Source organism: Prionailurus bengalensis, chromosome A3 (genome assembly GCF_016509475.1).
Source record: "Prionailurus bengalensis isolate Pbe53 chromosome A3, Fcat_Pben_1.1_paternal_pri, whole genome shotgun sequence".
NCBI lineage: Eukaryota > Metazoa > Chordata > Mammalia > Carnivora > Felidae > Prionailurus > Prionailurus bengalensis.
This window is the reverse complement of record NC_057354.1, coordinates 16,284,691-16,299,538: the sequence shown is the minus strand read 5'-3', so window position 1 is coordinate 16,299,538 and position 14,848 is coordinate 16,284,691. Positions and strand designations below refer to the sequence as shown.

The 14,848-nt window shown below is 55.3% G+C and overlaps 1 protein-coding gene across 5 annotated transcripts in view; it reads left to right on the top strand.

Annotated features, from left to right (window-relative positions):
• The window catches only part of HNF4A (hepatocyte nuclear factor 4 alpha), a 35,598-nt gene that overhangs the window by 7,887 nt on the left and 12,863 nt on the right, over window positions 1-14,848 (top strand). For 2 of the 5 annotated variants that reach the window (XM_043602316.1, XM_043602315.1), the window contains exons 1-5: window positions 1,656-1,856; window positions 5,692-5,866; window positions 6,998-7,092; window positions 12,223-12,329; window positions 13,046-13,201. In XM_043602316.1, coding sequence (XP_043458251.1) covers window positions 1,742-1,856; window positions 5,692-5,866; window positions 6,998-7,092; window positions 12,223-12,329; window positions 13,046-13,201 — 648 coding nt within the window. In that variant the 5' untranslated portion in view covers window positions 1,656-1,741. Of the gene's footprint in view, window positions 1-1,655; window positions 1,857-5,691; window positions 5,867-6,997; window positions 7,093-12,222; window positions 12,330-13,045; window positions 13,202-14,848 lie in introns of those variants that run through there. The other 3 variants (XM_043602313.1, XM_043602314.1, XM_043602317.1) reach the window with 3 other exon arrangements.

Below are 14,848 nucleotides of genomic sequence, written 5' to 3'. Positions count from 1 at the left end.
TCATCCGAACAGTGACAGAGATAGCTCCTAAACGGAGGTCTCCTGACACCAAATCCAGCCTTTCTTCTCCTCTAGAACCATGGCTTCCCCCCACAGCCCCAGTCATCTCAGGCCTGGGGAGACCTTGGAGGGGGGCAGAACTAGCCTACACAGGGCACAGAAAAGGCTTCTAACTGGAAGAATATGAGGGGGGTGCCTCTGCATGTCCTCACACACCACCTCTCCCACTGATTTACCCGCACATAAACTCCCCCACGTATGTACTCACTGATTCACCCTTTCCTAATTCACCCACTCGTTCATTGATTCACTCTGTCACTACCTCACCTCCGCACCCCTCCCTACTCAGCTATCGTTAATTCACCCACTGGTGCTCCGGCTGGCAGAGAGGACAGGCTCCCAGAATCCCAAATCTAGGCCCTTCTGCCCTCGCCTGTGCTTTCTACCTCCTTCATTGCGACCTCACCTCCCCGGCTAGGTGGGGAGCTCTTGACAGGGCCCGAGGAGAGGGCCTTGGGGCTGGAGGGAGAGACAAGAAAAGGGTGAACGCCTGCGGAAGGTTGGCAGGACCAGCTGCAGAATTTGCAGGGCCCCTTGTTCGGAAATCGTTAAGAATTTTGGCAACAGCAGAGCATGAAACCAAGCACAGGGACCTAACTGCTTGGGTGATTGGCTCACAGACGGCCCTTCTGGGGGAGGCGATGGGTGGAGAGAAGAGGGAGATAGGAAAGGGATGGGGCGGGGAAGACGGGATGGGCACTTGCTGGGTGCTGCCTTATGGTTGCCTGATACCATCTCATTTAATACTCAAGCCACCCTTTGAGGTCGATTATGCCTTTTACGGAGGAGGAAACTGAGGCCCCAAGAGGAGAATCATTTACCCAAAGTCCCGATTAGTAGGGGGTAGGCGCCTGAGTGTAATCCAGGTCTGTGGGGCTGCAAGCCTCGTCTCTGGCTGTCTAGGGGGGCGGGGGAAGGAACCAGGAGGAGGTGATGTCTGACCTGAGCAGCTGGTGCTATGGGGGCTGGTGGTGGCCATAGTGGGGTCATGGAGAGCAGGGTGGGGAACCAGGGGTGAATCCATGCTGCTCCCCAGGGAGATGGGAAACTGGAAGGGAGTTCCCAGGAGGAGAATCTGGAAGACTGGTGTCTGGGCGCTGGGATTTAGGTTTTTAATTCATGTGCCACAAGGCAGCTCCATCTCAAGAGCATTGAAGGTAGAAGTCACTGATTTGGGAGGTTACTGAATTAGGGCATCTTGGAGGTGGGCTGCCAGTGTCTGAGCACATCAGTCAGAATGCCGGACTCGGGGTGACAGTTGCTTGGGGGCATGGCTGAGTCAGGGGTCAAATGGGTGCCCGTGAGTTAGCGTGCCCGTTTTACAAAAATCCATACCTGAATATCGGGGAGTTAGGGCCCCAGCTGTTGTAACAGCACCCTGGTGTCCACCGGGAGCCAACAAACAGCCAAATCCCTGCAGCCCCGCCCAGCCTCTCCTCCAGTGGGGGAGCCGATTAACCATTAACCCCCACCCCTCCCCGGCAGAGCCTCCACCCCTTCGCAGGGGCTAGGCCAAGACTCCCAGCAGATCCTCCCAGAGGACGGTTTGAAACGCAGGAAGGCAGAGGGGGCCCCTGGGAGGAGGCGGTGGGAGGGCGGAGGGCGGGGGCCGGGGCTCTGCCCGGAGCCTTCGGGGTGGGCATCCTGGGCAGGGCAAGCGGCTGAGGTGTGGAAGGGGAGGATGCGCCTCTCCAAAACCCTTGTCGACATGGACATGGCCGACTATAGTGCCGCGCTGGACCCAGCCTACACCACCCTGGAATTCGAGAATGTGCAGGTGTTGACGATGGGCAATGGTAGGTGGGGACAGGTGTACCCAGGCGTGCCACTGGGGGTGGGTATGCCCAGATACTGGAGCGTGTCTGTGGCACTCGACGCTGGGCCGGGGGGAGAATGACAGAAAATGGCAGGTTGGGCCTATAGGCCAGTATGGGTGTCGCCAGGTGAAAAAAATGTGCCCGGGTACAGTGACCAGAGGCATTCTGGGTGCGGGAGGCCTGAGCGGGCAAGTCCCCGGTGAAAGTAGGCCCCGGGATTCCCGCCTGGCCCTTCTGGTCCCTGTTACCTCAAAACTAGGTCTGCTCAGAGCGTCACTGGAGCGTGAGGACACAACCGTGAGCTACCCGTTGGCATCTGGCTCCAGTACTTGGGCCCAACTAGGCCCCTTCACGAACCCTTTGGGCATAGGTCCCAAGACATGGAAAGGTGTCTTCTGTCCCTGAAGATGCTGGATGGAGACACAACCGGGTGTCTTTGGGACTTTCCTGGGGTGAACGCCCCGCTTAGGAAGAAAAGGAGTTCTTAAGGGAAGTTTTGCTCAGTGAGATGCCAATCAGCAGTGAGTGCTGTGTGTGTGCTCATGACTTCCTCTTGGTGTGCCTGCACCAGTTTCTGTGTAAGTGTGTTGGGTGGGGGTGTACCGTGTTGGCAAACACATTCCTTCGGGAATTCATTGGCGTATTTGTGCCCGTGCATGCCTGTTCCATGTCGATTTCCATTTGTATTTGGTCATCGAGTGTGTCTGTGTCTGTTGATGTCTCTAGGGGCACATGTGTTTGTCTCGCTTATGTACATAGGCAGCAGTGAATGTATGTACATGTGCCACGGATGTGGGTCTGTTCGTGTGCCCTGTGCTTTCTGGATGCGTGTCCTGTATGCACGTTCTGTCTCGTGGCCCTGTTTGTACCCACCTGTCTATAGGTGCTCGGTGCACGTCCCTGTGCTGAGTGTCCGTACTCTCTGGTAAACATGATTATGCAGACATGATATGCAGGGTTTTGATATTGCCGTTTGCCAAAGGAGATTCACATCAGCCACATGTCTGTTTCTCTCTGAGCAGATCTTCTTCTCTGAGTGTGTTTCTCCTCAGGTTTGTATATCCGCTCCCATATCACCAAGAGCACATCTGAATCGGGTGGGAGGGTCTCCTCCGCAAGGAGGTAGGGGAAGGGAGGAGGCCTGGAAGCCAGGAAGCTTCTAGAGGGGAAGGCCCCTAGGCCAGCCTCAGAGGAGAGGTGGCTGGCAGGTGGTCAGCCTGCCACCTGCCTTCCTTCCATGGCTGCGCGGCTTCAGCAGAGGTCTGTAACGCGTGTGATCACTTTGGCTCAGCCAGAAAGATGTGACTGCCCTGCCCATGGTCGGCCTCACCAGCTGCTCATCTGCCCCTGCCATTCACTCACTGTGTGACCTTGGGCATATCATATCCCCTTTCTGGCCTCTCTATCTTCTGTAAAATGGGCTTAATCACCTCAGGTCTGCTGGCCAGCCACCTTTTAGGAGTGTCCACATAAGGGAATTGAGGAGACAACACACAGGAAATGGTAAACAAGAAGCTTCTGCACTAGGCAGAGTGTCGTGTGACCCTGCAGGGACATTGTGTGCTGTCACACTCCAGGCCACTTCCCAGCCCCAGACTACTCCCTGGGGCCAGCCCCATCACCCCTTCAGAGCCTACACCTCCCAGGAATCCTGTGCACTTGAGGCAGAGGCCGCCACTGGGTGTCCCCCAGACAGAACAGCCTCCCGCTCAGGAGCCAGAAGAATCTGGGTTCGGATACTAGCATTGATCCTTCCCAACTATGTGAGCTCTGCAAGCCATTTTCCTCTATGAGCTTCTGTTTCCTCATCTGTCAAATGGGAATAAATAATGGCGCCTGCCTCTCAGAGGTAACCAGAGGATTAAATAATACAAGGCACCCGGCGCTTAGCACTGGTAACTGATCCCGGCCCCACATGGGTCTTCTCAAGAACGTTCGGCATCTGCAAGAAAGGGCTGTGTTTCCTTATGACATTTGAAGGGGTCTGAGTGTTGGGATCCCATTTTAAATACATCCTGGGCTGGTGCCTCCAGGACTCCATGGAGAGATCCCCAACTGTCCCCCACCCCACATTCAGAAGCAGCAGCAGCAGCAGCAGCAGCAGCAGCAGCAGGGTCTTTGTTTATCAGAGGCCTCAGCAGGCACCCCAACAACAGCAGCACTGGCCAGAGTCGTCCAGCACCCCTCGGGGTGTAAATCCGCATCCTCTACTTAACAAGTGTGATGACCCTGGGCAAGTCACTTGTCCTTTCTGAGCCTTGGTGTGCTCGATTGGAGAATGGGGCTATCAGCTGAACCCAGGGGTGAAGTGATACACCAGGCGGCACTCAGCCCCTTCCGCCCAGGGTGTAGGAAGCCCTGCCCCCAGCCTCCACCGAAATGGCCAGGAGTTGTGGGGGTCATATCTCCCCAGGGGCTGGGGGAGGTGAGGCTGAGGGAGAAAGGGCACCGACACGGCTTAACAATTATCCCCATCTCCGGGAATAATTCACCAAGTGGAGGGGGCTGCGCCCCCGGGCACCCTCAGGGGTCTAGGAGATGTTCAGCCAGGCGACAGCAAAGATGCAGCGGTGTCCTTTTATGCCCGGAGGTTGGACAACACCTGCTCCAGGAGTTTGATTTTGCAGGAAAGATTTTATTTCACGAATGCTGATACAGTGCTTTTTATGTACCAAGCACGTCACATACATTGATTCACTGAATCCTTGTAGGAGTCTTAGCCGACGACACATGGCTAAGAAGTGGGCAAGCTGAGACTGAAGCTTGGCAGGAGGGCTACAGAGCGCGTGCTCTTGACTGCAGCGCGACGCCCCTCTCCGGTTCTCAGTGGGGTGTGCCCTGGGAACTCAAGGTCAGATTCAAGGTTTCTATGCAAACATGTGTGCGTGCCTGACTGTGTGGTGTACATATGCACGCGTTTTTCTGGGGAGATGGCCCATGGCATTTAGTATCTTCTCCAAGAGGTGGAAGATTTGCTTACAAAAATATGCTTCAGCTACTGAAATTAACACAAAAAAAAAATTGGAAACAACCAGACCAGTCGAACCACCACCTTTTACAGTTAGGGAAACTGAGGCCCAGTACGACTTGAAGCGAGGGAAAGGAATTTGTCCAAAGTCACAGGTGAGTTAGCAGCAGCAGCAGCAGTAGCACCCAGGACTCCAAGCACCCCATCCCCATCTTTGCAACCTGCCTCGTATCCCCCTTCTCAGATTTATAGAGATGCAGTAGATTTTGCCTCTGGGACAGGACATATTCTAGAGGTACCCAGATCCTTGCCACGACCCTCCCAGCAGGACAAATGGGCCACTGTCTCTGGTGCGTGTCTTCCTGTTCCCCGGGACAGTTCGCAAGGCGTGTGGGTACATTGAGAAATGAGGGACAGGACCTGAGCAGGGCCTGAGTAGATGCTACAGTGTGTTTGTCCCTTCCACAGCCCCCTCGGCCCCGTCAGTCACGGTCTGTAAGGGTCAGATGCATCGGAGCGGGTGGCCAGATTTTCATTACTTCCCAGAGAAAGCTGGGCCCAGCTCTCTCCACCTTGGGGAGAAACAGGTCCTCACAAAGGACTCTGTGAAGTCAGTGTCACAACCATCCCTAAGTAATGATGCAAAACGGGCATTCCGCATGCCAAGGGACTTGCCTAAGGTCATTGGGGGAGTGGGAACCTTGGTCTGAATGAGGCTGAAGCCCCGGGGGGAGATCCCCATGACGCTCATATTGGTTTCTGAATCTAAACTACCAGGGGTGCAGGGCCTCTGGGACGTGAATTTCTGTCCCTCCTGAGCTCTCACTCTTGTCTCCTCTGGTGTAGACACATCCCCATCAGAAGGTGCCAACCTCAACGCACCCAACAGCCTGGGTGTCAGCGCCCTGTGCGCCATCTGTGGGGACCGGGCCACAGGGAAACACTATGGTGCCTCCAGCTGTGACGGTTGCAAGGGCTTCTTCCGGAGGAGTGTGAGAAAGAACCACATGTACTCCTGCAGGTGAGGAGCCCCTGTTTGGAGCCTTGATTTCTCTAGCTGGAAAGTGAGTCCACTTGAGCTAATGATGTTCCCCAGTTTGTCTACTCCCGGACTAGGTCCCAGAAACAACCTCCTTCTGAGGACTTAAAGCTTCTTCTGGTTTCTTAGGCTTTGGGGATCCAAATGGGAACATCCATTCTAGGAACCTCATTTACTGAGCATAAAGCTACCAGCTGCCCTTTCCTGAGCACTTACTATATGCCAGACAAACTGAATCTTTGCATGTATTTAACTGGCCCCGCAAGCCCATTGTTACTTTTCTTATTTAGCAAATGAGGATCCATGAGGCTTGGGATCAAGCCCACTGTGAAGCCTCAGAGGATGGGGCCCATCCCTCAACCTGATGCTTTTCCTGGGGCAAATAGGGGATTGGCCCCAGGCCTTTCCATATACCCCAAGGGCTTCCCAAAGCCTTCCTCGGGATCCTGCCTTCAAAAGCATCTCCCATGGTGAGAAACAACAATAATAAAATAATGGCATTCGGTTATGAGTATTTGGCATGTGCTGACGCTGTGCCAAGCCCCGTCCACATATTATCTTATTTCTACCTGTCAACACCCCTCTGACATGGTGACTATTATTCTTCCCATTTTATAGATGAGGAAGCTGTGGCTTGGAGAGGGCCAGGAATTTGTCCAAGGTCATCCAGCTTGAATGAATGGCAGAGCCCAGGATGATACTGAGGGCTCCACCCATAACCCCTGTGGGGCACTGCCTCTGTTTATGTCCCCTCCAGAGAGTCACTTATGTGAACCAAGTATTGACTCTGAACCGTAACCAGGAGCCTGCTGCGGGCTCTATCACATTCTGTGATAGCAGTGCCCTGGTATTCAAGGGGCAAGTTTCCAAACTCAGTTCTACCACCAGGTCGAGCGATCCTGGGCTACAGGTCACCTCTCTGAGCCTCAGTTTCCCCATGTTCAGCCGGTCAGGGTTGGATTCTCAGAGAGTCCATAGGGCCTTTCTCGTGGTTCACGTAGCTCTTGTGATGGAGGCGAGGAGGCTGGGAGTCAACAGGTGGCCAGGGTTCTAGTTCAGTCCTGGGGTGGGAGGGCCGTCCCTTCTCCATCCAACCATCCAAGCCCTCTTCAGATTTAGTCGGCAGTGCGTGGTGGACAAAGACAAGAGGAACCAGTGCCGCTACTGCAGGCTCAAGAAGTGCTTCCGGGCTGGCATGAAGAAGGAAGGTGAGCCTCGGCCCTCCCCCTCCCACCCCACCGCCCCACCCACACCCGCAGTCCTGGACAGTCATTTACAACTGCGGCCACACTTTATGACTCGGCGACAGGCTCCAGGGTGAATGGCTAATGGCTGAGAGGAGGAAGGGCCTGGCAATCTGACCACAGGGAGGGGCTGGGCTTGGTCTTGAGAAAGATTGGAAGAGATAAACTCGCACTCTGGGGCGCTCAGGTTCCCAGCCGTCACCACCCGTACCTGCCTCACTGCCACGGGAAGCCCATTTGGGCGTTTTCTCTTAATATACTATTTCGAACAGGAAGAGAGCAGAGAATGACATTACACACGTCCACGTATCCACCATGCAGACTCAGCAAATGTGGACAGCGTGGGGTGGGAAGTGGGGGCTTTCTTCCTGAGCTTCTGGTCCCAGGGACAGGTGCACCCGTTCCTTAGTTTTCAGTGTTGAGTATCAGGTGGCCCAAAGTTTTCATGTTTTAGGGAATGGGAACGAGGTGTCAGACTTGACCTGGGTGGAGGCAGAGGGGAAGACCAGAGCATGTTTATTAAGGTCTTTCCAGGCCTCCTGCCACCAGCAGATGCCAGTCACTGGGCTGGGCTTTTCCACGAGTGATGACGTGGCACCCTAGGTGGCCGGGGAATTGTCATTCCCCCTCTTCCTGGAGGAGGGAACCGAGGCCCAGAGTGGTTCAGCAACTTGCCTAAGGCCACACAGCTTGTCAGTGCAAGATCTGAGGTTTGCGCCCAGTGCTCCAGACTAGAGTTCAGTGCTGTCTCGTGGTCCCTCAACGCTGCTTCCTTTATGACCTCCAGGCCTCAGGAACAGTTAAAATGTTGGCAGCCTGAGCTCAGGAAGCAAAAATCCTTTAACTTCTTCATCTCCTTCTCCTCTCCTCTCCCCTTCCCCAGCTCGGGCACCAGACCTTCACCCCTAGCCTGCAGCCGTGTGGCACACCCAGCCCCCTGTCCGGTCCTGTATGACACCCCCCGACACACCACACCCCAGGGCAGGAAGCTGGGACCAGCCTGCCCAAGCCGACTTCGCCCAGGCGAAGGGAGGGCACCCCTCCCCGTCTCTGCCTCGGAGCCCCTGTTCTCCCCGACCCCTCCCTAGGACATATTTCTGCATGCCACCCCTGAGGGGACTTGCTCATGAGTCCTGTTAGGGAGTTGGGCCTGCTGACCCCTATGAAGCAGTGGGTGGTCCCCAAGGTCCCCTCCTGTTGCCAACTCCACCATGGTAGCTCCCAGATCTGGGAGGGGTCGGGGACTCTCAGATGGGGAGGGCCTTTTTCAAAGGTCGACACCCCCCACCTCCCCCTACCCAGTTCTCAGTGAGGTCGAGTCTCTCTCCTCTGAGTTGGGTACCACATTGTGGAATGAGGAATGTGAGAGGCGGGACTGTGGCATGTGGATGAGCGGCTGGAGGCAAGGACAAGCCTGAGAACTGGAGTCTAGGGGCCTCGTGGTCTATGGTTCTCACAGCCGGTGGTTTTACTCCCCAACAGCCTAAGGTTTCAAGTTCGAGAGCGTGGATGTCTCATGGTAAAGTTTCAGGCCTTATGACAGGCAGGCAGCAGAAGGATCGACAGCCTTCCTGGGCCGTATGTGGCCTGGTGCCTGCATGTGTTCAGTCTTCATATGTGTCTCTTGCTAAACCTCCAGAGGCGTTGGCATGGGTGTCACTCCAGGGGCATTCCTTCTGGACTCTGGTTTTCCCATCCATAAGGTGCGGAAGGTGATAATGGTGCCTTCCAGCTCTGTGAGTCCAGCTACACACTCACTGATGTACCACTCCCCATGGGGACATGTGTGTTTGTTCCCTGGTCCTCCCCTTGAGCTGCCAAGGAGACAGCAGACCCGTGTCCTGGCTCCTGGAAGGGGAAGGGGAGTTCCAGGCCATTCTGCCTTGGCGTAACCTTGAAAATAGCCAGTGCTTTATGGCTCAGGGAAGGCAGCTTTATGCCAGGAGGATGGGAAGATTGGCTGATGGCAGGTGAGTGTTGGCCTGTAGATGTTGATGCTTATTTGTATGCCTTGGTCAACCGGAAGATCATGATGCATGCAGTAGCTTGGTTGCTTCGAGACTAGGCCAGGGCAGAAAAGTAGTCAGTTGCTGTCACCGTCAAGCTCTGGGAAGAAAGAGGATTACCAGGTCTACCCAAGTCTGCTAGTCCCAACACCCCTTGTCAGCCTGCTGGGAAGTCCTCAAAGCCAAGAGAGATTCTCAGTGGAAGCCTCCGTGATCCAGAGACTTGGGACAAGTTTTCATTTCTCTTCTTTGATGGCCTTAGGATTCAGGAATTGAAACCCAAAAGTGGTCCCTGATGACAGGAAAGCATTTGCTGCAAACACAGGATTTACGGACCGGCCGGGCGTATGCAAGGGCGTCAAATCTACCCCCTCCCTACTTTACAGATGGGGAAATTCAAGCCAGACAGGTGACATGATTGGGTGGGGTCAGGACTAGAACTTGGGCTCCCCTGAGCTGGGCAGACACCAAGCTCCCTGGATGGACATTGGGAGGCTCAGCCTGGAGGCATCTTCTCTGGTCTAGGTTCCTGAAACTTCCTCTTGACCACAGGGAAGGGCTCCAAATCCCACAGGCCTGTGAGTCTTGGCCAGAGGTTATTCCATGGTGGCCAGAAGTGGGTTCCCTTGAAGGGTCGAAGACTCTGGGGAGAAAGCTGGGGGTCAGTGGGCCCAACAGCAGGTCTTGAATTCTCTCCTATAACCTGAGACAACACCTACCTGGGTCTTGACTGGCAGACCCAGGACAAATACCCAGCTCCTGGACGGAAGCCCACTCAGGAAGCTGGGCCAAGGGTGGGTGCAGCAGGTACAGGTTGGTGGTGGGCCGGGGTGGTCTGATGGGTCTTTCCTCAGAACCCCAGCCCAGCCCCCCATGGGCCCCGTCCAGGGGTTCTCTGGGAAGACAGGCTCATCCTCCTCTCTGCCTCTGGCCGGGTCGGTTAATATTCAATAGAAGTTACATTAGGTCCCCGACCCTGCTAATACTGAGCAAACATTTGGAAAACATCATTCCGTGACTGAGCTCTCGCTGGGCACTGATAACACCGGCTAACCTTGAGGAGCCCAATCCGCAGCTGCTGACAGCGGCCCTTTTATTGGGCCCGCCTCCACTCGGCGCCCTGGTGGGTGCGGGCGCTGGCAGCCATGGGAGGGGTGTCGGCAGCGGGCAGGGCCGCCACGTGTGCAGGGGAGCAGTCCCAGGAGCCGGTCCTCTCCCGGGAGGTGGGTCGCAGGAGAGATTTCTTACCTGGGACATCGGTCATACCCCACCCACTCCGGGGCTCCGTTCAGACTCTTTGATTTTCATTCTCCGACTTCAAGACTGTGTGAAATCGAGAGGAAGCTGGATGGCTGCAATGTGGGGGTCCCGCGGAGAGAGAGGGCATCGGGCCCAACTGGGAACCAGAACTTGTTGCATTCACCTGACAAACACGTACTGAGCACCCACTGTGTGCCAAGCTGCGTTCTAGTCACTGGGGCTACGGCAGCGAACAGGACCATAGTGCTAGCGTTCTGGAGCTTTCCTTCCCATTGAGGGACAGAGAGTAAAGAATGAACAAAGGATTCTACAATAAGGGCCCCAAAGAAAAGTGAAGCAGTGTAAATAAAGGGCAGAGCATGAGGGAGGGATGCCACGTCGGGCAGGGTGGTCAGAGAGGGTGTCTCTGGAAAGGTGACGTTGGCACGGAACCAGGCAAGAAGTCAAGAGGCTAAGCTGGGGGGTGGGGTCAGAATCCTTGGCAGAGGTGCTGAGCGAGAGCGGGTGGAGTGGGACCCGAGAAGAGGGGCCACGGTAGGGGTTGTGGCTTCATTCCGCGTGGGCTGGGGAATCACTGGTTTTGAGCAGTGGGGGATTGTGACTGAGTTCAGTGTTAGCGGATCCCCTCGTCTTCTGCGAGGTGCCCAGACGGTCAAGGCGAGGCCAAAAGCAAAGAGACCAGGGAGGAGAGCCTGAGCTGCTCGAGGGAAGACATAGCAGGGTCCAGACCGGAGCGGGGGGCGGGGGGGGGGGGCGTGTGTGGACTCTGTGGGGATTCTGGACAGCACGTGGGCGTGAGCAGAGGCGGCCCGTGAAATAAAGAGAGGACTCCCAGGCTGGGAGAGGAAGAATAAACTAGCCTATTCCTGACGTGGGCAAGACTGAAGAGGAGTGGGTCTGGGAGGGAAAAAGTTTAGAGATGGGGAAACCGAGGCCCCAAGAGAGGACTTGATTTCTACCAGCACACAGAGTAAGTGGCAAATTCCAGACAGCCACCCAGGTCTCCGGCCGCCTCGTGCTCCCTCCTGCCAGCTTCAGCAAAGCCTCGTTCCACAGTGAGGCCTCTTGGACTCTAGGGGACGGCCAGGGCAACAGAAGGTCCATCTTAAATCTTACGCCGGGACTGACACGGATGGGGATGTGCAGGGAGGTGTGGGGGCCCCCGCAGGTGGAGGCCCAGATCTCTGAGTTCCTGGAGGAGAGTGCACCGGTGGGACGGGAGGGGTCCAGGGCTGCTTCTTGCTGTCTCTGAGGTTAGCCTGGAGCACGTGCCAGGCAGGTGGGGGCCTCCAGATCCCCTTTTCCAGGCCTTCCGTCTCCGTGTTCAGGAACCCCTGGGCCATCTCTGTGTCACCCAGAGGCATTTTTTGCCTCTTTTACCCACTTTCATCTGGGAAAAAAGGGACCCTTCTCCAAAACAGAGCTTAAACATCTGTCATCTAGACAGATCCCCTCTTCAATACTCAAGACCCATCTTAAACCCTCTCCAAGGCATCACTGTGTTGCATCCGTCCAGGGACGGGTGGATCACTCCCTCAGCACCCCATTGTGTTGGGGGCAGTTCTGGTGCTTCGAAGTTTCTCCCACGTGCTGGGTTGGAATGCATCTCTCCTCATTCCCACACGCTGAGCCGGGCTCTGCCCCCTGGACGCTCCCTCCTATTCCCACCTCCAACCGTGTTTCCTTTACTCCAGTTCAGCCCTGCAGTATCTCCTGCTGGGTCGAGCTCTCTCCCCTCGCGCCTCACCCGCTCCTCAGCAGTCAGGGGACCACCCTCCCCTCCGCCCCATCCCTGGCCTCCCTCCTCATCGCTCTCTCCTCCTCCCAGCTGTGCAAAATGAGCGGGACCGGATCAGCACTCGCCGATCAAGCTACGAGGACAGCAGCCTGCCCTCCATCAATGCATTGTTGCAGGCCGAGGTCCTGTCCCAGCAGGTACCGGGACAACCCTCTACCCACCTGGGGATCCCCCACACCAAGGAGGGGTCTCGCCTCCACCCCTGTCCTCTCCAGCCAGGTCCTGAAGCAACAGCTAGAAGGGTCCTGGGATATCACAGAAGGGAAACCGAGTCCAGTGTCACACAGCCAGTTGAGTAGCAAAGGCAGAACTCAAACTCGGGTCTGGCACACTGTGGCACTTTCTAGTCCGTCCCTTTGCATGCGTGCATTCTGCAGGCCAAGCAGAGTTTACTGTCATGAGGGCCTGAGATCACCTGAGCCCTAAGAGAACAGATTAGTGCACAAGCAGACAGATTAGCAAACTGGGGCTCAGCCCGTCCCCTGCTCTGTGACCTTGGGCAAGTCACAGCACCTCTCTGGGCTGGTTTCTTTACCCATCAGATGAGGATGATGATTTTTGCCCTGCTTCTCCTATAGGGCCGAGAGTCTCCTTGGGGTTCTAAGAAGCTGACATTGGGAATTGGGCAGCAGGTGAAGGCCTGGGGGGAGGCCTCCTCCCTCATAGCTGACTTCTTCAGCATCCTTTCTGCTCTCCACCTGCCTCTGAGCTTCCTCCGGAGCCTAGAAGGCATCTGTAGTCCATCTCCCCTTTTGCAGACCTGGAAACTATCTGGGGGGAGGGCGCTCTGTGCAGAGGACAGAGACTGTAGGAGGGCTTGGCCATCCTCAGCATTTTCCTTCTCTTCTCCCAGATCACCTCCCCCGTCTCCGGGATCAACGGAGACATTCGGGCGAAAAAGATCGCCAGCATCGCAGATGTGTGCGAGTCCATGAAGGAGCAGTTGCTGGTGCTCGTTGAGTGGGCCAAGTACATTCCTGCTTTCTGCGAGCTCCCTCTGGATGACCAGGTGAGAGGAGACATGGTCTGTGGGCAGTGGGGGCACTGGGCAGGTAGATCCTGCTGGCCCACCTGGGATATAGCCTTGGACTGGTTTGATTTTATTTAACAAAACACACATGGTGCTCGTGTGTGTCTCGAGCTGTTTAAATCACTATACAAATATTAACTCATTTAATCCATCCAACAGCCCTATGAGATAGGTACTATTATCATCCCCATCTTATAGGTGATGAAACTGGGGCACAGAGAGCTTAAGTAACCTGCTCAAGGTCACACAGCTAGTACCCAGCACAGCTGGGATTAGAACACTGTGCATGCAAGTGTGCTTTGGCGGGCGAGCTCCAAAGTCCAGGCTTCTAGCCACTGCACTCCTGCACGAGACAGGTCTCCTGGGGACATGTTGACAGGGCCCCAGAGCCAGGGATCAGGAAATTTGAGCTTGAGCCCTGGCTCTAAGACTGGTGCTTTGTGTGATCTTGGGCAAATTGCTTCCTCTCTCTGAGCCTCAGTTTTCTTATGTGTAAAGTGGGAATTATAATATCTGCTTCATAAAAAATTAAAGACGTCACTATTTGAAATGATCATGTAATGGAGCACCTCCATTGTGCCCAGGCCGCAGCTGGCCTCCCTAAGTGTCACTTTCTTGTATCCCACCAAGATGGTTTCACTCAGCATTTTATTTCCCACGTACATTCTTTGGAATACCGAAAAGGTCCCAGGGAGGCACGGGTACATTTCTGAGGACAGGTGAGTTTCAGAGATATTGCAAATGATGGCTCCTGACTAGGCACCCCCTAGGCCTCTGCACTTTCTGGGAAAGGGTTGCTGGACTGGGTCACCTTCTCAGCTGGGAGGGAGCTCAGGGGCACCAGTGGACAGCGCCCCAGACCTCAGCTCCTGGTGCATTTGCTTCTCTAGTGTGCACATTTGCACAAAACATTGGCAATGTATGTTAGTCTATTAAAGTTTCTGAGAAGTGAACTTTGTGAACTGAACTTTGTGAAACTGAACTTTGTGAAACCCAGGGCTTCTCAAACTCCCCTGACCGCCAGACTCTCCTGGAGCACCTATTTGTATGCTAGGGTCGACACACTGTGGAAACACTGGTGTGGCTGGTCCTCACCTTCACACTGGGACCTGGATCGGATGCTCTGTCCCATAGATCCCTCCCCACTTTGGGAAGGATAACAGGCCAGGGATCTTGGCCGAGTTGTCCCTGCCTTTACCCCTGTTCCTTATGTGCTGGCCCTGGTCTCCTCTGCTGGAGAGTCTATATTAATGTTTAATCCCTTCTGCTCCTTCCCAGGGGCTCAGCAGGGCAATAAGATACCCCCAAGCTGAGCAATTGTTAACCTCAATTTCCCACCCAAACCTCCCTGGCTGGGGCTCAGAGCATTCTTAGAGAGCAGTGATGGGTGGCCAGCAACGCAGGACAATCATTAACATCCCCGCACCCCCTGCCTGCCCACCCCCAGAATAGCTGCCATGTCAGGAGGGCTCCCAGCTCCCCGTTCATGGTGTATAAGGAGCCCATCTTGCCCAAGATAGTTGGGACACACGTGGGAGAGTTGGGGGACACTGTCCTCCAAAGGACACCCCAAATCTGTCAACATTGCTCCAGGAGCCACTTTCCAAGTTTGTTTGCTTCTTCATT